This window comes from Chiloscyllium punctatum, chromosome 15 (genome assembly GCF_047496795.1).
Source record: "Chiloscyllium punctatum isolate Juve2018m chromosome 15, sChiPun1.3, whole genome shotgun sequence".
Taxonomy (NCBI): Eukaryota; Metazoa; Chordata; class Chondrichthyes; order Orectolobiformes; family Hemiscylliidae; genus Chiloscyllium; species Chiloscyllium punctatum.
The window spans coordinates 93,146,876-93,170,557 of NC_092753.1; the positions used below are offsets into that span (position 1 = coordinate 93,146,876).

At 41.5% G+C, this 23,682-nt stretch overlaps 1 protein-coding gene across 1 annotated transcript in view; it reads right to left on the reverse strand.

Annotated features, from left to right (window-relative positions):
- Positions 1-238: 238 nt before the first annotated feature.
- Positions 239-23,682, reverse strand: part of LOC140485930 (E3 ubiquitin/ISG15 ligase TRIM25-like) — a 29,946-nt gene continuing 6,502 nt past the window's right edge. Inside the window, exons 4-8 of the mRNA XM_072584374.1 lie at positions 21,394-21,416; positions 13,384-13,455; positions 11,933-12,034; positions 6,707-6,816; positions 239-1,630 (exon numbers count right to left, since the gene is read on the reverse strand). Of these exons, the coding sequence (XP_072440475.1) occupies positions 1,611-1,630; positions 6,707-6,816; positions 11,933-12,034; positions 13,384-13,455; positions 21,394-21,416 (327 nt within the window). The 3' untranslated portion in view covers positions 239-1,610. The remainder of the gene's footprint in view (positions 1,631-6,706; positions 6,817-11,932; positions 12,035-13,383; positions 13,456-21,393; positions 21,417-23,682) is intronic.

Below are 23,682 nucleotides of genomic sequence, written 5' to 3' on the forward strand. Positions count from 1 at the left end.
TATGTGGAGTAATACCAACAGCATGGGTTCAATTCCTGCACCAGCTGAGGTTATCATGAAGGACTCTCCTTCTCAACCTCTGTCCTTACCGGAGGTGTGGTAGTCCTTGCGCTAAAAACACCACCAGTCATCTTTCTGTAATGAGAGAGCTGCCCTACGGCCTGGTAAGACTGTGGTGACTTTACCTTTCTACATACATAAACATCCAACTTTTCACAATTCTTGCAACTTGCTTACTTCAAACTTTATTTCAAATATAGATATAATCTTCTGCTACAGAAATCCAACGCAATTTCTATCAAATCAATACATTTGGATATGTGTTATTCCAATACAATCACCAATTCCATGTTATATCTCATATCATCCTTCAGTTACTTTATTTGTTGCAGACAGAATAATCACCTTGAAAATTGTCAGCTTGATTTACTTGAGAATATGAAATGAAAAGAAACGAGTAGATTCAAGCAAAAGAAACTTGAAATCAGTGGCAGTGTAGCTCTTCCATCCCACAGACTGGAAAATGCAGAAGGAAGGATATATCTTCTGTGTTTTCCTTGAGTGAAGGTGTCCAATTGAAATATTGAACATAGCCCATGTTAATCTGAGGATTTGAGGGTGGCTTTGTAAGCAGAGGATCTTTGTATACTCTATCAAGGCTGTCAACATTGAAAGACCTTTGTAGGACTTAGGTAATGTTGGAAATTCTTCTGATCTTTGTGAACATACTTATGTTAACTGAGAGTCCAACCTGGAGATCAGGCCATGATTGACAATTTGATCCCTGAAGAGTTGGTCCCAACTTAAAACAAAATTTAAGTTTCATTGGTAACTTGTGATGTAAAAACGTGGATGAATGCTCTACTTTGATCAACGCAAAAGGAAACCAATTACTATTAAATAGGAATGACTGATATAAAATAGAACAGGATAAATCTGCCAAAAAATGAATTGGGGAATTACTTGATAAATCACTCACCACATTCATAAGGCTGGGCTAAACAGAATAAAAAGTAGATCTGTCTTAGAGTCATTGGAATGGTGTTCGGCAACCTGCAAGTCCCATTGAGTAATTGTGGCAGATGAAAACAGAGATTAAAGAGAACTAAGTGGAAACCAACAAGGTTAGTGTCAGTATTAGAATGTTGAACTTTGAGGAATTACTCCAGAAACCTAAGATCTTTACCTAAAGATGAATGTCTTTGGACCATCTTACAATGGTACACAAGACATTTGACATAGGATACAGAAGATGGATTCTTTCAGAAACACCATAGAAGCAGAAAGATGATGCCAGTTTGAGGTTTCTGGAGATTTTTCAATCCTCAGAGTGATCAAATACTAGGTGAGACCAAGAAACAGGATTAATTTAAGAAACAATACAAAGTTTAAGAAACAAGAGGAAGCACAATAGAAAGTCAGCATTTGAGAAGGAAGAGATTAGCAAAATAATCTTGAATATATATTCAGATATTTTCTAATTTTCAGCAGTAGATATGCGATTGCTTGTTCCAAAAGAGCTGGAATACCCCTGGTAGCCGTTAATACAGCATTTTGAGAGCTTGACCAGCTTGTGGCATCCTCGCAGTGACTTCTCCACAGCTTGAGGTTTAGTTATATGCTGAGCCATCTGGAATTGAACCAGAAAAAAAGAAAAGTCAAATTCAAGTAAAATATTAATGGGGCATGTGTAACAAGGAAGAAAATATTTCTAGCTTTGAAGTGAATGACCTGAATCTATTAAAACCCTGACTGCAAGTTTGATCAATTTTAAATCATCTGAATTATATCAGCAATTTGCATTTTCTCTTGCAGTTTTAATATAACAAAGTGTTATCGGACCCTCCCAGCACCTCAAATATACGTAAATATAATTTTGTACAAGTAAGAAATGTCTTTTGTTTGCTTGTTGGATGGACTTAAATTCCAATGCTTGCTTGTTTCTTCATATGCTACTGCACAGAACCAAATTGCTTTAGTGACCATGTGTGTCTATAAACCAATGTCTAATATCTTTTAAAAAGACAAGTGCAGCAGAAACAAGGAGCAGAACTGTGACAACATCTGCTCCAAACTGCTCACCATCCCAACTTGGAAGCCTGGGATTTGTCCAAGTCTTGCTGCATTAGGCCATGGACTGCTTTAATATCCAAAGAGTCATGAATGGTGCTGAACTTAGTAGAATAATCTGAATTAATGATAGTGGGAATAGCATTGATGAAGCAGCTAAAAATGATTAGGTCCAGGACTCTATCCTGAGGAACTGTGTTCAAGTCCCATCTGCTCCAGTTGTTTTTATAATATATTTGAACACATTGATGTAGAAAACATCTATCCTGAGAAATTTCTGCAGAGATGTCCTGAAGCTGAGATGACAGACCTCCAATAACCAAAACATTTTCCTTTGTGCTCTCCCAAACAGAGGAGAGTTTCAATCCTGATTTCTATTTTTGATAGGATTTCTTAACTCCATATTTGGACAATTGTGACCTTGATGTCAAGGGCAGTCTTGTTCACTTCATCTCTGGAATTCAGCTCTTTTGTCCATGTATGAACCAAGGCTGTAATGAGGTCAGGAGCTGAGTGGCCCTGGTGGAACCCAAACTGGACATCACTGAGCAGGTTATTGCTGAGTAGGTGCTGCTTGATAGCACTGTTGATGACACCTTTCATCACTTTACTGATGATGGAGAGTAGACTGATGGGGCGGTAATTGGCCGGATTGGATTTGTCCTGCTTTTTATGGACAGAACATATCCGAGCAATTTTCCACAATGTCAGTAGATGTCAGTGTCATTACTGTACTGGTAGGAGTGTATTAGCTCTGGAGTAACAGTCTTTCATCCTATTGCTAGAATTTTGTCAGGGCATAGAGTGCAGTGTGTCCAGCCATCAAGTGGAGTGAACAAAATTGGCTAAAGACTGGCACCTTAAACACTGGAGACCATTGGAGGAGGCTGCAATGCATTGGTCAACATGGAAGAGCACTGTTTCAGCAGTTAAGGGAGGAAATTTTGTGGTAATCAGCAGGATGTTTCCTCACCCATGTTTATCATGATGACATGAAACTTTATTGAATATGAAGTCAATGTTGAGGATTCCCATTGGCAACATTCCTCCAACTGGATACAGAATAGACTGACCCATAGAAGACACAGGGTGGTGGTAGATGGAGCTTGGTGACCAGTGGTGTTCCACTGGGATCAGATCTGGGACCTCTGCTCTTTGTGATTTTTATACATGACTTGGATGAGGAAGTGGAAATGTGGGTTAATAAGTTTGCTGATGACATGAAGGTTGGTGGAGCTGTGGATAGTGTGGAGGGCTGTTATAGGTTTCAGTGGGACATTGACAGGATACAGAACTGGGCTGATAAGTGGCAGATGGAGTTCACCCTGGAAAAGTGTGAAGTAATTCACTTTGGAATGTCAAATTTGAATGCAGAATACAGGATTAAAGGCAGGATTCTTGGCACTGTGGAGGAACAGAGATATCTTGAGGTCCATGTCCATAGATCCCTCAAAATTGTCACTCAAGTTGATACGGCTATTAAGAAGGTGTATGGTGTGTTGGCTTTCAATAGCAGGGGAACTGAGTTTAAAAGCTACGAGGTTATGCTGCAGCTCTATAGAACCCTTGTGAGACCACAATTAGAATATTGTGTTCAACTCTGGCTGCCTCATTATAGGAGAAATGTGGAAGCTTTAGCGAGGGTGCAGAGAAGATTTACCAGGATGCTGCCTGGACTGGGGGGCATGTCTTGTGAAGAAAGGTTGAGGGAGCGAAAGCTTTTCTCATTGGAGCTGAGGAGAATGAGTTGATGAGTTGAAGGTGACTTGATAGAGGTGTACAAGATGTTGAGAGGCATAGATAGAGTGGATGGCAAGAGATTTTATTCCCAGAGCAGAAATATCTATCATGAGGGGGCATAATTTTAAGGTAATTGGAGGAAGGTTTAGGGGAGATGTCAGAGGTAGGTTCTTTACACAGAGTGTGGTGGGTGCATGGAATGTACTGCCAGGTAGTAGATTCAGATACATTAGGGACATTTAAGTGAGTTTTGGGTAGGTACATGGAAGATAGTACAATGAAGGGTATGTGGGTTAAGTCAGATTTTAGTGTTGGATAAAAGGCTAGCACAACATTGAGGGCCAAAGCACCTTCACTGTGCTGTACTGTGCAATGTTATATGTTCTATGAGGCAAAAGTTTTTCTCTCAAATGATTGAGAGTCATAGGAACTCGCTTCCTGAAAAGGCAGTGGAAACAGAGTCTGAGGCGGAGGTGAATAGATTCTTGTTAAACAAAGGTGTGAAAGGTTATCAGGTTAGGCAGGAATATGGATTTGAGGGTGTAGGATGTAGGTTTGCTCACTGAGCTGTAGGTTTGATATCCAGACGTTTCATTACCTGGCTAGGTAACATCATCAGTGGCGACCTCCAAGTGAAGCGAAGCTGTTGCCTCCTGCTTTCTACTTATATGTTTGTCCTGGATGGGGTTCCTGCGGTTTGTGGTGATGTCATTTCCTGTTCATTTTCTGAGGGGTTGATAGATGGCATCTAGATCTATGTGTTTGTTTATGGCGTTGTGGTTGGACTTTGACTTTATAATCATTGAATGGTGGGCCAAGCGCGAGGGGCTGAAATGCTCAATCATTAATGCATGTGGTCTTACATTTGTACATAAGAATTGCTGGACAAACAAAAACAGAGTCAAAATTAATCAAATTTGCCTTCCAGTATTCTGCTGGCCTCATGATAAAATGGTCATAGAGTTGACGGGTTCCAATCAATTTCTATTTGTCTAAAATAGACAGCAGAGACATGGGTTTTAAATGACAAGATTAAAATGTGTCCAAAGATTAAAACTTCTCTTCTTGGAGGACTGACATGTGAAACAATTTCCCTGACCAAATTACCCTCCTCAAGGAAACACTGCACTGAAAAAGTGAATGCAAACTTTGTAATCAATTCCAGACCAAACTCTCCATGACACACAATAGATGTTGTCCTTTTGGGGCAGCAGGAAAGAAGAGGTGGTGTTATAGCAGTAATGTCTCTCTGCTAGTAATCTGGTCGAGAACACAAATAGCTGGAGAAACTCAGCAGGTCTAGCAGCATCTGTGGAGAGAAACCAGAGTTAACAGTTTGGGTCCAGTAACCTTTTGTCAAACTGAGGTTCTCCAGCTATTTCTGTTTTGTTTTAGATTTCCTGCATCTGCAGTTCTTTGTATTTTGTTTAGTAATCCAGAACCTTACTCTTATTCAAGGGACCTATGTTCAAATCCTAATGCAGCAAATGGTGAAATTTGAATTTAAGAAAAATCTAGAACCAGAAACTGGGCTACTGGTGACCATGTAACCATTGCTGATTGTCATAAAACCCCATTGGTTCACTAAATGTCCTTCAGGGAAGGGAATCTGCTGTCCCTACCTGGTCTGGCCTACATGTGACAACAAAGTGGTTGACCCTGAAATGCCCAGCAAGACACTCCATTGAAGTGCAATTAAAGATGGCCAATAAATGCTGGCCCGACCAATGATGCCACATCCCATGAGGGAATAAGGGGAAAAAAAGAACAATAGAAGGGAAGAGATACAGGATCGGTGAGTTGGACATTTCCATAAAGTTTGACAGCCAGGGCATTTTCTCCCTTGCAATTAAATGGATTGGATAGAATTCATAAGATAGTTGATTTTACAGGATCTGTCAAGGTCTGGGTCAATGATCTGAGCAGGATATTAACCATAGAGAGTTATAGAGTCAGTGTCATACAGTGGGGAAATAGACCTTTTGGCCCAACCAGTTCATGCTCATCATAATTCCAAACTAAACTGGTCCCACTGCCTGCACTTGGCCCATATCCTTCCAAACATTTTTTTTTATTATGTATTTCTCCAAATGTCTTTTAAAAGTTGTAACTGTACCCACATCCATCACTTCCAAGGGAAGTTCCTCCCTGTGTAAAATGGTTGCCTCATTTTCTTTCTAAATCTTTCTCCTCACTTTAAAAAATGCCCCAAGCCTTGAAATCCCCCACCCTCAGGAAAAGACATCCACCATTCACCTTATCTATATCCTTTATGATTTTATAAACTTTGATAAGGTCACCCCTCAACCTCCCCTGCTCCAGTGAGAAAGATCCTGGTCTATCCAACATCTCCTTATAACTCAAACCTTCATTTCCTTTAATATTCTATCTTTCATCTCTTTGTACTTTTCCTAAGGATTCTTGCATACTTTCAAATCACCAAATAGATTTTATGTATTTTACTCATTGTTCCTCAAATTAAACTTCTTAAAAATTTTTAAACTAGTTGCAGATGTCATAGGAAAAGCCAGTCCTTACTGTCCATCCATAACAGTCTTTCTGATGGCGACAGTGAGCTAGCTTCTAAAACTTTCTACTGAGGATATTTGCATCGTGTTCCCACATTGTGAGATCTATGACTTTAACCAAAGAATGCTGCAGCCATGGTGATACATTTCCAAGTCAGGGTAGTGTAAGCATGGAAGGGAGCTTTAACACAGAAAAATTCCAATGATGCACAGGCCTCTCTATCTGATTGAGGTTCTAGATTTCAAAGGTGTTGTTTAAATCCTAGCAAAAAGCTGCGGTGCATCTAGTAGATGGTACAGTGCAACCCATATAGCCTCGGTGGTAAAAGGAACAAATTTCCAAGGTTTAACATGCTTAACTTTCTTACTTATAATATCCAGCACCTCTGACTGGTACATCTGAGATTGGTTCATCCTCTGCCACATAAGTTGATAAACATTAGACAGGTTCAGAGTCATGTTCTGAGTGCCAACAGGTCTGTAATGAAAGACAGAATAAGTTTTGAATTAGTGGTAATATTTCAGATCAGACACTAGAAGAGCAAAAAGAGTGATTGCTGCAACAAATAAAGTTTTGGCTATCACTGAGGGGCGCAATTCCAGGGATTTTCATCTACTTTGTCCTGGACGGGGTCAAGCTTTTTGAGTGTTGTTGGAGCTGTACTCATCCAGGAAGTGGGGACTGTTCCATCTCACTCCTGACTTGGGCCTGTCAATGGTGAACTGGCTGTCAGGAGTCATGACGTGAGTTACTCAACACAGTATTCCTAAAGTCTGATCTACTCTTGTAGTGTCTGCGTTTATGTGGGGAGTCCAGTTGAGTTTCTGATCAATAATAACTCCCAGGGTGTTGATAATGAGGCTTCAATTATGCTAATACCATTGAGTGTCAAGGTGCTGTGGTTTGATTGTCTCTTGTTGGTGATGGTCATAGCCTGGCATTTAAGTGGCACGAATGTTACTTGCCACTGTCAGCCCAAACGATGGAGGGAAGGTCATTGATGAAACAGCTGAGATGTCGTGGAGCTGAGATGACTGACCTCCAACAACCACAACCATCTTCTTATATGTCAGGTATGACTCTAACCACCAGAGAGAGTTTCCCTGCTGATTCACATTGATTCCAGTTTTGCTAGGGCCGAATGCAGCCTTAATGTCAAGGGCTGTCTCTCTCACTTCACCTCTGGAATTCAGCTTTTTTGAACCAAGGCTGTCACGAGGTCAGGAGCTGAGCAGCTTTCCATATGTTTATATCCTTCTGAAAATGACAAAACCAGTACTGTACACAGTACTCCAAATGTGGTCTAATCAGTATAGATTATTCTGCTATAAAGCATGTTTCTTTAATGCGAATTCACTGTAACGCGATCGATGAATTGGGGACCCTATTTACAAAGCACAAACTTTTAACAAAGGTATTTTGGCTGGAAGGTGATTACATTGCCAGCACTTTAAGCTCTGTTTCAAAAGCGCGATTTTTCTATAATGCAGGTTTGCACAAGAACACAACCATCACATTATAAAATAACTACCTGAATAAATGAAGCATAACCTCCATACTTGTGTATTCAATTCCCCTCTTAATAAATAAGAATATTGTATTAGCTTTCCTAATTATTTGCTGCACTGCAAAAAGCAAGATCCTACTTTCTCCCAGAGAGAGAGAGACAGACAGACAGAGGTGGTGTGGTTAACCTAAGGGTCAGAACATCTCCGGCAAAGGGGTGAAGTTAAAAAGACAGGACCTTCATGGTAACCTCAGATGAGACAAGATTCAAACCTACACTGTTGGTAACACTTCACATTGCAAGCCAATCAGCCAGCCTGCTGGACACAACCATCCACCACATTGTTCTCTATCCCCCACATTAAACATTTATTTTGGTCATGACCAGTGCTGAGTAGTTGCAGCATATACCATCACAAAATGCATTTATTTTTCAGTACATATTTATAGTAATTGGAAGAAGATCAGAGGTGTATGGCCCCTGGATGTTGACCCTCAATTAGGAAATGTGTGTCCTCCCTATCCAATGTGTATATGTCCCCCATAATTTTATGTATTATTATTTTAAAAATATGAAGTATTATTTGATGTTACCTTGTTTGTACACACTGCTTCTTGTAAAGATTCTAATGTATTCTCCCTGTTCCTCCATCTCCATCATATATGTTCTAATGAGGCCAACTTCAATAAGGGAGTCTCCTAGATGCTCACCTTCTTCCTCAACTGGGATTTCCCCAGCTCCATTGTTGACAGGGCCATAAACCAGGTCTGACCTATCTCCCGCATTCAGCTCTCATTCCCTCTCTTCCCTCCTATAACAGTGATAGGGTTCCCATTGTCCTTACCTACTATCCACCGGCATCCACATTCAGAGGCTCATTAACCACCATTTCTGCCATCCCCAGCAAAATGCCACCACCATACACATAGTCCCCTCTTCTCCCTTGTCCACCTTCCATTGGGACCATTCCCTCCGGGATGCCCTGATCCACACTTCCTTTACTCTCAACAGCACCCCCAAAGCCACACAGCAATTTCCCCTGCAACTGCAGAGTATGTAACATCTACCCATTTACCCCCTCCCTCCACAGTGTGTAAGGGCCAAAACATTTCTTCCAGGTGAAGCAGCACTTTACCTGCATTTCACACAATCGAGTCGACTGCATTCGCTGCTCCCATTGGGCTTGTGGAAAATGACACTGAAGAGACATTAGTGGGGAACAAAGGAATGGTGACAAACTTTGTGTCAGTCTTCACAATGGAAGATATGAGTAATATCCCAAGATTTCAAGAGAGTAATCGGGCAAAACTGACTAAAGAGAACTCTGACTTTATTCTCGATGGAGTTTAGACAAATTGAGAGGAGAACTAATTGAAGCATACAGAATACTGTATGGCCTGGATAGGGAGGATGTTGGGAAGCTGCTTTCATTGGTAGAAGAGATTATGACCTAAGGGTATAGCCTTAGAGTAAAGGGAAGATGTTTTAGAATGGAGATGAGGAGAAACTTCTTCAGCCAGAGAGTGGGGAATCTATGGAATTCATTACCACAGAAGGCTGTAGAGGCCAGGTCACTGAGGAAACCTAAAGCAGAGATAGAGAGGTTCTTGATTGTCAGGAAGGTCAAGGGTTACGGGGAGAAAGTGGGAGAATGAAGTTGAGAAATGTATCGGCCATGTTTGAATAGTGGAGCAGACTCGATGGGCTGAATGGCCTAGTTTCTGCTCCTATGTCTTATGGTTTTATGATCTCACAATGCAGTCTCCTCTACACTGGGGAAACAAAGTGTAAACTGGGTGACCACTTCACAGAGCACCTACATACTGCCCGGTCAAAAGACCCTGAGCTTTCAGTTGCTTGCCGCTTTAACACACCTGTCCCCTGGCCAACATCTGTCTCAGGTTTGCTGCACTGCTCCAGCGAAGCTCAGTGCAAGCTGGAAGAATAACACCTCACTTTCCACTTGCGGACCTTGCAGCCTTCTGGACTCTATAATGAGTTCAATAACTTTGGGACTTGAACTTCCCATATCCTAGCCCCTTACTCCTTGTTATCACCTCATCTACCACCAAACTCTACCTATTGTTATCCACTTACAGGCTCCATTAACAACTATTCACCCTCCCAGCCAGATCGTTATCTACTCCTTTTTCTGCCTAATTGTTCTTCTCTCTCTTTGGGCTCTAACTCCATATACTTCTTACCCCCTCGCCACAATCCTATGTCCTGCATTTAAACTGAAATTTTACTATTTACCATCAGCTCTGAGGAAGGATCGTGTGTCCGAAACGTTAACTCTGATTTCTCCACAGATGCTGTCAGACCTGCTGAGCTGTTCCAGTAATTTCTGTTTTTGTTTTTGTTTTTTTTATTTGATGTTCTCTGATATACCTTCTGGGGAGTCCAGTGATGCACATAATCAAAGAACAATACAGCACAGGAACAGACTCTTGGGTCTGCCAAGCCTGCACTGACATGTTTTGCCTTTCCATAATAAACTGTCTTCACTTACAGGATCCGTATCCCTCTATTCCCTTCCTATTCATATATTTGTCCAGGTGTTTCTTGAATGCTGCTATTGTGTCTGCCTCCACCACCTCCTCTGGCAGTGTGTTACAGGCACTCACCTTTTGTGTGAAAAACCTGCTTCGCACATCTTTTTTAAACTTCCCCCTGTCCTGCACCTTGAACCTGTGTCCCCAGTAATTGACCTCTCCACCCTGGGAAAAAGCCTCATACTTTCCACTCTATCCATGTCATTCATAATGATATCATCCTCCACCAATTCCTTCTCTTTGATGGATATCAACACAAAGTATTCATTTATGACCTCACCTACCTCTTCTGGCTCCAAACATTGAATTTTTCCTTTGTCTTTAAGTAGGCCAACCCTTTTCCTGGCAACCCTCTTGGTTTTTTTTTAAAGATATAAAAAACCTTGGGATTCTCCTTAATCCTGTTTGCTAACCTTTTTTTCTTGACCCCTTTTAGCCCTTCTAATTCCTTGTTTAAAGTTCTTTCCTACTTTCCTTATGTACTCAAAGGTTTCATCAATTCCCATCCTCCTAGACCTTACATATGCTTCTTTCTTCTATTTGACCAAAGTTACTAGCTGCTCGTTGGATGCTGCCTGAACTGCTGTGCTCTTCCAGCACTACTAATCCAAAGTTATTACATCCCTAGTCATCCAAGGTTCACATACTTTGCCATCCCTAGCCTTCATTCCCACAGGAATGTGCCGTTCCTGAACTCTAATCAATCGCTGTTTGAAATACAGCATGTTCAATGTAGACTTACCCTCAAGCAGCCACCTCCAATCAACATTCTCCACCCGATGCCTGGAGGAAGAACGCCTCATCTTCCACCTCGGGACCTTCCAACCCCACGGCATCAATGTGGATTTCACCAGTTTCCTCATTTCCCCTGCCCCCACCTTATCCCAGTTGCAAACTTCCAACTTGACACCATCCTCATGACCTGTCCCACCTGTCCATCTTCCTCCTCACCTATCCACTCCACCCTCCACTCTGACCTATCATCTTTATCCCCCACCTCCATCCACGTATTGGACTCTCAGATACTTACCCCAGCCCCAACCCGCTCCCATTTATCTCTCCACCCCTGAGGCTCCTAGCCTCATTCCTAATGAAGGGCTTTTGCCTGAAAAGTCAATTTTCCTGCTCCTCGGATCCTGCCTGACCTGCTATGCTTTTCCAGCACCCCACTCTCGACTCTAACCTCCAGCATCTGCAGTCCTCACTTTTGCCTATTCTCCAGTTCCTGCCTAATATTGTTGTAGTTTGCCTTCCCACAGTTTAACACCTTCACCTGAGGATTGCTGTTATGCTTATCCATTAGTATCTTAAAACTCACACAGTGTTATGGTCACCACTCCCGAATGCACTCTGACTGAAACTTCACTCACCTGGTGGGGCTCATTTCCCAAAACCAGGTCCAGTATAACCCCTTCCCTGATTGGACTGTTTACATACTGTGTCAAGAAACCCTCCTGAATGGAGCTTACAAAGACTGCCCCATCCAAGTCTCTACACAACGTGAGTCCCAGTCAATATAGACCATGTGTACCTTGAGTCTTGCTGGTATTGTGCATAATTCTTCTTCATTCGATTCCAATAAGATGTGTCAACACCATGATATTCTTGCCCATAACCCTGGTTAGGTGAGAGTCTTGAAAGATAAAAATAATAAAATGTTTAATATAGATTAAACAATTAATGAAAAACTAATGATTTAACAAGTAATTGGGTAAATTTTCAAAAATCTAATAAATAAAATGCGACAAAATATATGGAACTAAGCTGATCTATAATAGGACAAAATTAAATATCTAAATTGTGATTTCCATAATTACTGAATACCTTCAGTGTGGAAGCAGGCAATTTGGCCCATTAAGTCCACACAGACCCTCCAAAGAGATCCCGTCCAGACCCACCACACTACCAACACCCCCTTCCCCCCTGGCACCCTATCCCTGTAACCCTGCATTTCCCCTGGCTACTTCACCTAGCCTGCACATCCTTGGATGCTATGGGAAATTTAGCATGGCCAATCCAACTGACCTGCACATCTTTGGACTGTGGGAGGCAACTGGAGGAAACCCACACAGACACGGAAGAATGTGAAAACTCTACATAGACAGAGGCCTGAGAGTGAAATTGAACAGAGTCCCTGAAGCTACGAGGCAGCAGTGCTAACCACTGAGCAACCCTGATGCAATGGAACACTCTTCATACAGTGTGTAAGTTAAAATGAATACTTAAAAGGAGTTGGAAATTGACAAATGATTGAATATATTAAAAGGTAAATATTTAGTCAAACTGTTTAAATAGTCATGTGCACAAGCAGATCCTGGAACAGGACACCGTAACAAACAATATTCAGGTAAAACTGACAAGAGTAAATGGATATATTGACATCATTATACAGAACTATCCAAATTATTGCAAAAATATTACCAACAATGAAATCAATGAATGTCTTCACATAAAAAAAACGCAGACCAGCACTTTCATGCAAAGTCACTTCCTTCATTCCTTATAATATAATTTTGAAGTTTATTCACTGTCTTAGAAACATACTAATTGGTCTGTCAAGCTCTGGCTTATACATTCCCCATTTCTGAATAGTGTGAAACATATGTCAGTTTGTGTCTTTTCATGTTACCACTTCAGATATCTGCTCTCAACCATATTCTGGATTCAATCAAGCCAGCAAATGTTTTCTTCTTTTAAAGTAAGTCCCACTTAATGTTGATTTATATAATATTACTCCACTTTAACATTGTCAATAAGAGTTGTCAATATATCCATTTAACTTTGCTAATTCCGTTTTATGGTGAATTTGCACATCCTCCCTATGGTGAGGAGATGGGGTTGGGGGAAAAAGGAGTTCAGGAAGCTACAGGCAAGGGTAATGTCAGGAGGCCCCATGGGTATCAACTACCTTCTACCAATGACCCAGAAATGATCTCCTTACAATAGCTCTCACTCAAGGTGACAGGTACATATTTCTCTCACCTGAGTGTTTTCGACTGAATTGATGTTTTGCAATTATCCACTGCTCCCATGTCACTTTTCATCTGTGAAATTCTAAAATGATAGAAATAATGACAAAAAGTGAGAACTTGACATAATAGGGTGAACTTTCCTAAATACATTTGGTGCAGTGATAAGAAGATCATCAGTAGAAGCAGGAAGGTGTTAATAGGGAGCTGAACATTTTCTGGATGCAAGGAAAGCTGGATGACCACTCAGTGGTTTTCAAGCACATAGGCCTCCTGCATAGCAGCCTGTGCCTGGGAAGGAATCCCCAGTATTAATGACCGTGGTTACAACAACTCTGCTCAATGACCTCCCAGACCCTTACAATAGCTTTGGCCAACAAGACTCACCACTGAATAACTTTAGCAGTCATTCATTCCTGATTGGGCCCTAAATTGGTGACTTAATTAAATAACGAGTGTAGTGAGGGTGCGGTAACTAGTTGCTGCCAACAATAAGTTCCTCACTTTCTCTCCAGCCTCTTCCCACTGTCAGCTCCAGCACTGGGATGTGGCAGGGTGTAGTACCCTGCAAAGATCTGTGTTCAGGCTACAATTAATCACATTATTCATTAATGACTTGGATAGTAGCGTAGAAAGTCATACATCCAAATTTGCTGATGGCACAAAGGAGGCAGCATTGTAGACAGTTTAGATGACCGCATAACATTACATTTGGATTGATTGACTAAGTGAATTTGGCAAACTGTGGCAGATGGAGTTCAATATAAGCAAGAATGAAGTTATCCATTTTGGACCAAAAACATTGATAGATCAAGGTGTGATGATGCTGCTTCTTTAACACGGTTAGATTGTCTGCGTTTATCTACTTGAAGAAGATTTGGTTTGATTTTAACAGTCAGTCAGTTGTGAAGCTACTGGACCTAAAGAATCTGGTCCATGCCAATCCTCCCCCCTCTCTGACATCTCTCTTGTAAGAACCTGTTTTTGATTTTATCTTTTTGTTGCCAAGGGGTGTTTAAGGGGATTATTGCTGAAATTTGGAATAACATCATTAAGTTGGGATAGTCTGTTGGGTTTTCAGATAAGTTACGTTATTTTGTATTCTGTTCTCTTTTGTTTTTGTTTCATTCAGTACTCTGTAAATAAATCCTGTTTTATTTAAAACTGAGAGGTTTTGAGCAGCTGCATCATGCCTGGATTATCCACTATACACATGCTCAAAACAACTAGAAAATTTAGGGTCTGGGCTATCTCCTTGCAAAGTTTTGAGGGGCTCTAGCCTCATCCGTAACAAGGGTGATTTCTAAATGCTATGAAGTTAAACACAGTAGATGGGGCTTCAGGACCATAGATGTTTAAAATATTACTATAAAATAAAATATTATTACATTATTAGTTTTAAATTTGAGATAGCTTTTTTTTTATTAAGCAAAAGCATTAATGGCTATGGGCTAAAGGCAAGTATACAGAGTTAGGCTACAGATCAGCCATGATCTCGTTAATGGAGGCATGGAGTTGAGGGGCTGAATGGCCTACTCCTGTTCCTATATCTCTGTTCCTTGATCAAACAGCTAAATGATTAGCAAACAAGAGGTCATTCAGGAAAAAGACAGAAATGATTCACCATGTGAAGGAACTAAGTAAATGTTAAAATCATAATATTAAAATGAATTTTGACTGAGGACATAGTGGGCTAATTGTATTTGATGATTTCAATTTCTCCAACATTAGCCAGGCTGTTCCAGTACAGCTACAACATTGGCATCTACCTGACCAAGTGGAAAATTGCCCAGGTATGTCCTATACACAAAAAAGCAGGACAAATCCAACCCAGTCAATTATTGCCCCATCAGCCTTCGCTCGATATCAGTAAAGTGATGGAAGTTGTCATTTACAGTACTATCAGGCAGCACCTGCTCAGCAGTAACCTGCTCAGTGACACCCAGTTTGGGTTCCACCAGGGCCACTCAGCTCCTGATTTCATTATGTCTTTTGTTCAAACATGGACAAAACAGCTGAATTCCAAAGCTGAGGCGAGAGTGACAGCCCTTGACATCAAGGTCATATTTCACAGAGTGTTGCATCATGAAGTCCTAGCAAAACTGCAATCAATGGGTATCAGTTGGACTCATACCTGGCACACAGGAAGATGGTTCATTCCCATACAAATCAGTGGATGTTTCTGATATAATGTAACAAGACTCTTTTGATTTCACCATATAGAATCTTCAGCATCTAATGCAAGGTGTTTGTTGATTTTTGTCATGGTTTCTCAGCTTTGATCACATATTTATTCCATTTGACCTCTTCACACCTTTGGTAAATTCTGTAAAAATTCTATTTGACTTGAACTCTTTGATAATCTTTGAGTTGTAATCTTGTAATAAGAGGAACACTGCACTAAGTAATTCACACCCTGACTTCCCAAAGCCTGAGCACAATCTACAAGACTCAAGTCAGGACTGTGATATAATACTCCCCGTCTGTCTGAATGAGTGCAGCTCCAACAACACTCAAGAAGCTTAACACCATCTTGGACAGAGCAGCCCATTTAATTGGCATCCACAAGCATCCACATCCCCTGTGTTCTGTGGAAGCGTCACTCAATCGGAAACGTTAACTGTGAATTCTTTCTACAGATGCAGCCAGACCTGCTGAGCTTTTCCAGCAATTTCTGTTTATCTTCCATATTTCTTCCCCCACTGATACTCAGGAGCAGCAGTGTGAACTATCTGCAAGACGCACGGGAGAAATTCATCAAAGATCCTCAGACAGCGCCTTTCAAACTCATGACCACTACCATCTAGAAAGAGACCAACTCCTCCAAGTTCCCCTCCAAACCACTCACCGTCCTGACTTAGAAATATATCGGAGAAAGTGAGGACTGCAGATCCTGGAGATCAGAGCTGAAAATGTGTTGCTGGAAAAGCATAGCAGGTCAGGCAGCATCCAAGGAGCAGGAGAATCGATGTTTCGGGCCTGAGCTCATGATTCCTGAAGAAGGGCTCATGCCCGAAATGTCGATTCTCCTGCTCCTTGGATGCTGCCTGACCTGCTGCACTTTTCCAGCAACACATTTTCAGCTTAGAAATATATCGCCATTCCTTCAGTGTCCTGGAAATCCTGGAATGCCACGATCAGGTGATGGAAACAACTAAGATGCTCAAGCAAGGGAAGCAGATGCATGGAAACATCTGCAAGTCACCTTCAATTCAGAGAATATCTTGAAAATATAAAATCCTGGAACTCTCTTCTTAAAAGCACTGTGGTCTGCAGTGGTACAAGAAAACAGTACATCATCACCTTCTGAAGGATGATTAGAGATGGGTAGTAGATGGTCATGAATCAATGAAAAACAAAACAAAGAGCTGGTAATTTTAAGAAATATAGTCAAAGGAGTGCCAATATGACACAATGGTCAATATTATCATACAGATTGAGATATAGTGACCTGAAGCAATAACAAGAGGTCAGATTGACTTTGTCATTGCGGAAATGAAATTGATGGGAGGAAGTAACATTGTTAAGGACATGCATAAATGTAGCAGTCAACTGTTAGAACACTGGAGTCTTAAACATCTTCATATAATGATGTTAAAAATCACACAACACCAGGTCATAGTCCAACAGGTTGAATTGGAAGCACTAGCTTTCGGAGTGCCACTCCTTCATCAGGTGATTGTGGACTGTAACCTGGTGTTGTGTGATTTTTAACTTTGTATACCCCAGTCCAACACCAGCATCTCCAAATCATATAATGATTGTCCAACTCTTTTGATTTTGGCTCCTCCTGCTGGTAAAACATGATGAGGAGATTTTAACTCATTTTATAACGGGAATTTCGATCCAAGTGCCACAGCGTAGGTTAGCAGCACCTCACTGTGTAAAAATCTTGCCTGTAAGTCAGAGGCTTGCACTTTCAAATGAGTGTGTCACCATCAGAGGTGCCCTCTTTGAGATGAAATGTGAAACCAAAACCCAGCCTGCGCTCTAAGCTGCATGTAAAAGATCCTAAGGCATTAGTCTGAGGGAGAACAATAAAGGGTTTCCCTGATGTCTTGGTAAATATTTAATCTCAAAATCAAATCACATAAACAGTTTATCTGATCGCTCTTACAATTCTGTTTGTGAAATCTGCATTACCTACATTACTTCATAAGCTGCAGCTGTGTTTTGGTATGTTCTGTAGTTGTGAAAGGCAACATATCAATCTACAACTTCAGGCCACATGGAGCAGGGCAGAAATGGCAATTTTCAAATAATGAGTGCACCTTACATATAACAAATTTAATACAACATAACAATCTGTTTGTGCAGTAGTGGCTGAAAATATTCTCTGGATATTCAGGAAATGGTCCACTTCTGTGCAAGCTGCAATTTATACAATAGAGAACAAAGTTTGCTCAGGCAATCAACAAAAAATAAAATCGTATGCTATATCCCCACTGTTAGTATTCAATCTAGTGGCATGCAATGTAAATGTGGGTAACCCGAGCTCCAATCCAGATTCCCTTCCTTCAGGAATAAAAGAATGACTTGAGTAAGATTAGGGCCTGTTAAGGATAGTAGTGGGAAGTTGTGCATGGAATCTGAAGAGATAGGAGAAGTGTTAAATGAATATTTTTGTTACATTCACACAGGAACAAGACAATGTTGTCAAGGAAAATACTGAGATACAGGATATTAGACTAGACAGGATTGAGGTTCATAAAAAGGAGATGTTAGCAATCCTGGAAAGTGTGAAAATAGATAAGTCATCTGTTCCGGATGGGATTTATCTTGGAATTCTCTGGGAACTAGGGAGGAGATTGCAGAGCCTTTGGCTTTGATATTTATGTCATTATTACCTCCAGGAATAGTGTCAGAAGACTGGAGGAAAGCAAATGTTGTCCCCTTGTTTAAGAAGGGGAGTAGAGACAACCCTGGTAAATTATAGACCAGTGAGTCTTATTTTGGTTGTGGGCAAAGTGTTGGAAAGGATAATGGGGTAGGATTTGTAATCATCTAGAAAGGAATAATTTGATTTGGGAGAGTCAATATGGTTTTGTGAAGGAAAGAACGTGCCTCACAAATCTTATTGAGTTCTTTGAGCAGGTGACCAAATAGAGGTTAAATGTGGTGTATATGGATTTCAGTAAAGCATTTGATAAGTTTCCTCACAGTAGGTTATTGCACAAAATACAGAGGCATGGGATTGATGGTGATTTAGTGGTTTGGATCAGAAATTGGCTAGCTGAAAGAAGACAGAGGGTGGCGGTTGCTGGGAAATGTTCCTCCTGGAGTTCAGTTACTAGTGGTGTACTGCAATGATCTGTTTGGGGGCCACTGCTGTTTGGCATTTTTATAAATGACCTAGATGAGGGCTAAAAGGATGGGTTAGTAAATTTGTAGATGACATTAAGTTCATTGGAGTTGTGGACAGTGCAGAAGGATGTTGGAAATTACAGAGGGACATAGTTAAGCTGCAGAGCTGGGCTGAGAGGTGGCAAATAGAGTTTAATGCAGAAAAGTGTGAGTTAATTAACTTTGGAATGAACAACAGGAATAAAGAATACTGGGCTAATGGTAAGATTCTTGGTAGTGTGGATGAACAGAGAGATCTCGGTGTCCATCAAATCTTAGCAGGACTTATACGCTTAATGGTGAGGTTCTAGGGAGTGTTGCTGAACAAAGAGACCTCGGAGTGCAGATTCATAGCTCCTTGAAAGTGGAGTCACAGTTAGATAGGATACTGAAGAAGGCATGTGGTATGTTTTCCTTTACTGGTCAGAGTACTGAACACAGGAGTTGGGACCTCATGTTGCAGTTGTACAGAACATTGGTTAGGTCACTTTTGGAATATTGTGTGCAATTTTGGTCTCCTTCCTATCGGAAGGATTTTTGAAACTTGAAAGAGTTCAGAAAAGATTTACAAGAATGTCGCCAGGGTTGGAGGATTTCAGCTGTAGGGAGAGGTTGAATAGGCTAGGGCTGTTTTCTCTGGAGTGTCGGAGGCTGAGGGGTGACCTTATCGAGGTTTGTAAAATCATGAGGAGCATGATTCATGGGCAGCACGGTGGCACAGTGGTTAGCACTGCTGCCTCACAGCGCTAGAGACCCGGGTTCAATTCCCGCCTCAGGCAACTGACTGTGTGGAGTTTGCACATTCTCCCCGTGTCTGCGTGGGTTTGCTCCGGTTTCCTCCCACAGTCCAAAAATGTGCAGGTTAGGTGAATTGGCCATGCTAAATTGCCTGTAGTATTAGGTGAAGGGGTAAATGTACGGGAATGGGTCTGGGTGAGTTTCGCTTCGGCAGGTCGGTGTGGACTTGTTGGGCCGAAGGGCCTGTTTCCACACTGTAAGTAATCTAATCTAATCATGGATAGGGTAAATAGACAAAGTCTCTTCCCTGGAGTCCAGAACTAGAGGGCATAGGGTGAGGGGGAAAGATATAAAAGAGACCTACAGGGCAACTTTTTCACGCAGAGGGTTGTACATGTGTGGAATGAGCTGCTAGAGGAAGTGGTGGAGGCTAGTACAATTGCAACATTTAAAAGGCATCTGGATGGGGATATGAATAGGAAAGGTTTGAAGGGATATGGGCCAGGTGCTGGCAGGTGGGACTAGATTAAGTTGAGATATCTGGTCGGCATGGACGAGTTCGACCAAAAGGTCTGTTTCAGTGCTGTAAGTCTCTATGACTCTATAAGTCTACATAGCTCTCTGAAGGTTGCCACCCAGGTTATTGGTAGAGGGATTGAGTTTTGAAGCCACAAGGTCATGCTGCAGCTGTACAAAACTCTGGAGCGGCCGCACTTGGAGTATTGTGTAAAGTTCTGGTCGCTGCATTATAGGAAAAAGCATAAGACCATGGGACCATAAGACATAGGAGTGGAAGTATGGCCATCCGGCCCATCGAGTCCACTCCGCCATTCAATCCTGGCTGATGAGCATTTCACCGCCACTTACCCGCACACTCCCCATAGCCCTTAATTCCTTGCGAGATTAAGAATTTATCAATCTCTGCCTTGAAGACATTTAAGGTCCCATCTTTCACTGTGCTCCATTACAATAAATTCCACAGGCCCACCATTTCCCTGGCTGAAGAAATGTCGCCTCATTTTCATTCTAAATTGACCCTATCTAATTCTAAGGCTGTGCCCACGGGTCCTAGTATCCCCGCCTTATAGAAACAACTTCCCAGCATCCACCCTTTCTAAGCCATGCATTATCTTGTAAGTTTCTTTTTGATCTCCCCTCAACCTTCTAAACTCTAATGAATACAATCCCAGGATCCTCAGCTGTTCATCATATGTTAAGCCTACCATTCCAGAGATCATCAGTGTGAATCTTTGCTGGACACACTCCAGTGCTGGTATGTCTTTCCTGAGGTGTGGGGCCCAAAGCTGAGCCCGGTATTCCAAACGGGGCCTAACCAGAGCTTTATAAAGTCTCAGTAGCACATCACTGCTTTTACCTTCCAACCCTCTTGAGATAAATCGTGGAAGCATTGGAAAGGGTTCAGAGGAGATTTACTAGGATGCTGCCTGGTATGGAGGGAAGGTCTTATGAGGAAAGGCTGAGGGATTTGTGGCTGTTTTCATTCGAGAGAAGAAGGTTAATAGAGACATACAAGATGATCAGAGGATTAGATAGGGTGGGCAGTGAGAGCCTTTTACCTCAGATGGTGATGGCTAGCACGGGGGGACATAGCTTTAAATTGAGGGGTGACAGATATAGGACAGAAGTCAGAGGTAGGTTCTTTACTCAGAGAGTATTAAGAGCTTGGAATGTACTGTCTACAACAGTAGTAGACTCGCCAACTTTAAGGGCATTTAAATGGTCATTAGATACATATATAGATGAGAATGGAATAGTGTAAGTTAGGTGAGCTTCAGCTTGGTTTCACAGTTCGGCGCAACATTGAGGGCCGATGGGCCTTTTCTGTGTTGTATTGTTCTATATTCTATGTTCTGTGCTCATTAACTCCTCTATCGGAAACTGGTGATGCTTCTCACTTACCCAATAATTGAAGTAAACGTACCTGGAAAGGAGTTGTTTAGATCCCTGTGAAAAAAAAAGAAGAGATCAATCACAATCAAAGGGAATGAGATTCATATCAAAGAGCTCCCCACCTCAGAAGTATAGAATTGTTACAGTACAGCAGGAGACCATTCAACCCATCATTTCTGCACCAGCTCTCTCAATGAGCAAAAAACACATTGCTGGCAAAACCCAGCACGTCTGACAGCGCCTGTTGAGGGAAATTCAAGTTAAATTTTTGGGACCAGTGACCCTTCTTTCAAGCCATTGCCAGACCTGCTGAGTTTTTCCAACAAAGCCAGTTTTTAAAGGCTTCAGGTCTCTACTATCCATTACAGATTACATCCCCCCTACAACACACTCCGGGTAAAAACATTTTTCTTCAAATCCCCTGTAAACCTCCTGCCTTTCATTTTAAAATTATGCCTCCTTCGACTAAGGGAAACAACTGTTTTCTATCCACCCGGTCCATACTGCTTGTAATCTTGTATACCTAATCAGATCCCCCCTCAACCTTTCTTGCTCGAAAGAGATTAACTAGAACTTATCCAGCCTCTTCGTATCTGAAATGTTCCAATCCAGGCAACCCCCCCCCCCACCGGTGATTCTTCTTTGCACCTCCTTCAGTGCAATTTTATTCTTCCAACAGTGTGCTGACTAGACTGCACTCAATAGTTGTGACCTAGCCAAAGTTTTGTTCAACTCCAGCAAGGCTTCCTCACCCTTTAGCTTACAGGCACAAAGCACAAGAGCCTCTGAAACTAATCAAGGAGATGTATATAAAGCAGTAAAAGCAAGTCTTCCCATTGGATTACTAACAGAGATCTGGGAGTGACTCTCACAAGCCTCTGAAGTGCAAGAACATTTGAAACTCCTTCAAACAGCAATGAAACAAAAACCAAACAACCATATCACGGTCTGAAGCTTTCAGCTAGGAATCTACAGGTTCAGGCACAATTAATATCAGATGATCCTTTAAATGCCTGATTCAGTGGTCTGTGCAGGGTAGTGAACAAACATGAGGAAGTTCTGAGGAATGGTCACCTGACCCTAAACGTTAAATCTATTTCTCCTCAACTTTTCCAGCAGCCTCTGTTTGTTTCTGATTTATAACAACTGCAGCTCTTTCGGTTTTTATTAAATGTGTGGAAGTGATTGAGACCCAGATCAGGGAGAAGAGCAAAAGGTTGAATCTTGTCAACATGACAAAACAATACCAAGAAGGGAACAAGCAGGTAACAGTCTGTCCCATTGCCACTAGCCTAAGGCAGAGAGTAACAGGGAGGATAAATTGGAAGGAGATATGTATGAGGCCTACTAGCAAATAGCAAAATATTGCCAAACTTAGACTCCCTAAGTAACCCTAACCCTAACCCTATCGCAGGCTAACCCTAACCCTAACCCTATCCCTAACCCTAACCCTATAACCGTAACCCTAATTACAGCCAACTAATTACAGAGCAGTGAACTGACATTTAAACGATGCTCACTGAGTTAAGGGTTTATTTGGAAACATGCGAGATTGCACCATCTTGGCTCTAAGTAAGGTGGATATGTGAGAGGGATCTGTAAGTCACATCTTTATTGACTGCGCCCAGAAATGTTGGCCCCTCCCAAAAAAGCTAATAGAATACAGTCCATTCTGTATCTACAGGACAAGAACTAAGAAGTACAAGTCATATCACAAAGCCCCAGGTACACTATACCTGGAATACTGCAAACAGTTTTTGGTCTCTACATTTTAGACAAATATATTGAACTTGGAGAGACAGAAGTGTAGACTTACCACAAATTTTATGTCTATGCCAAGGGTAAGAAGGAGACATTACACAAACTAGAACTCTGTTTATTGAAACATTTTTTACTCGTGGGACTTGGGTATCATTGGCAGGGTCAGCATTTATTTGCTATTGAGAAGCTGCTGGTGAGCTGCCTTTTATTTTAACATCTGCAGTCCACATGTTGCAGGTAGATCAACAATGCCCTTCCAGAGGGAATACCAGAATTATGATGCAATAACACAATATGTTTCCAAGTCAAGACTATACAGAAACTTGCAGATGGTAGTGTTGTCATGTATCTGCTGACCTTGTCCTTCAAGATGGTACTGTTTGTGGGTGTGGAAGGTTCAAAGGATCTTTGGTGAATTTCTGCAGTGTACTTTGTGGATAGTACACACTGCTGCCATGGTCTAGGCAGTGGATGCTTGTGGATGTTGTGTTAATCAAATTAGCTGCTTTTTCCTGGATGGTGTCTTGAGTGTTGTTGGAGCTGCACTTATCCAGGCAAA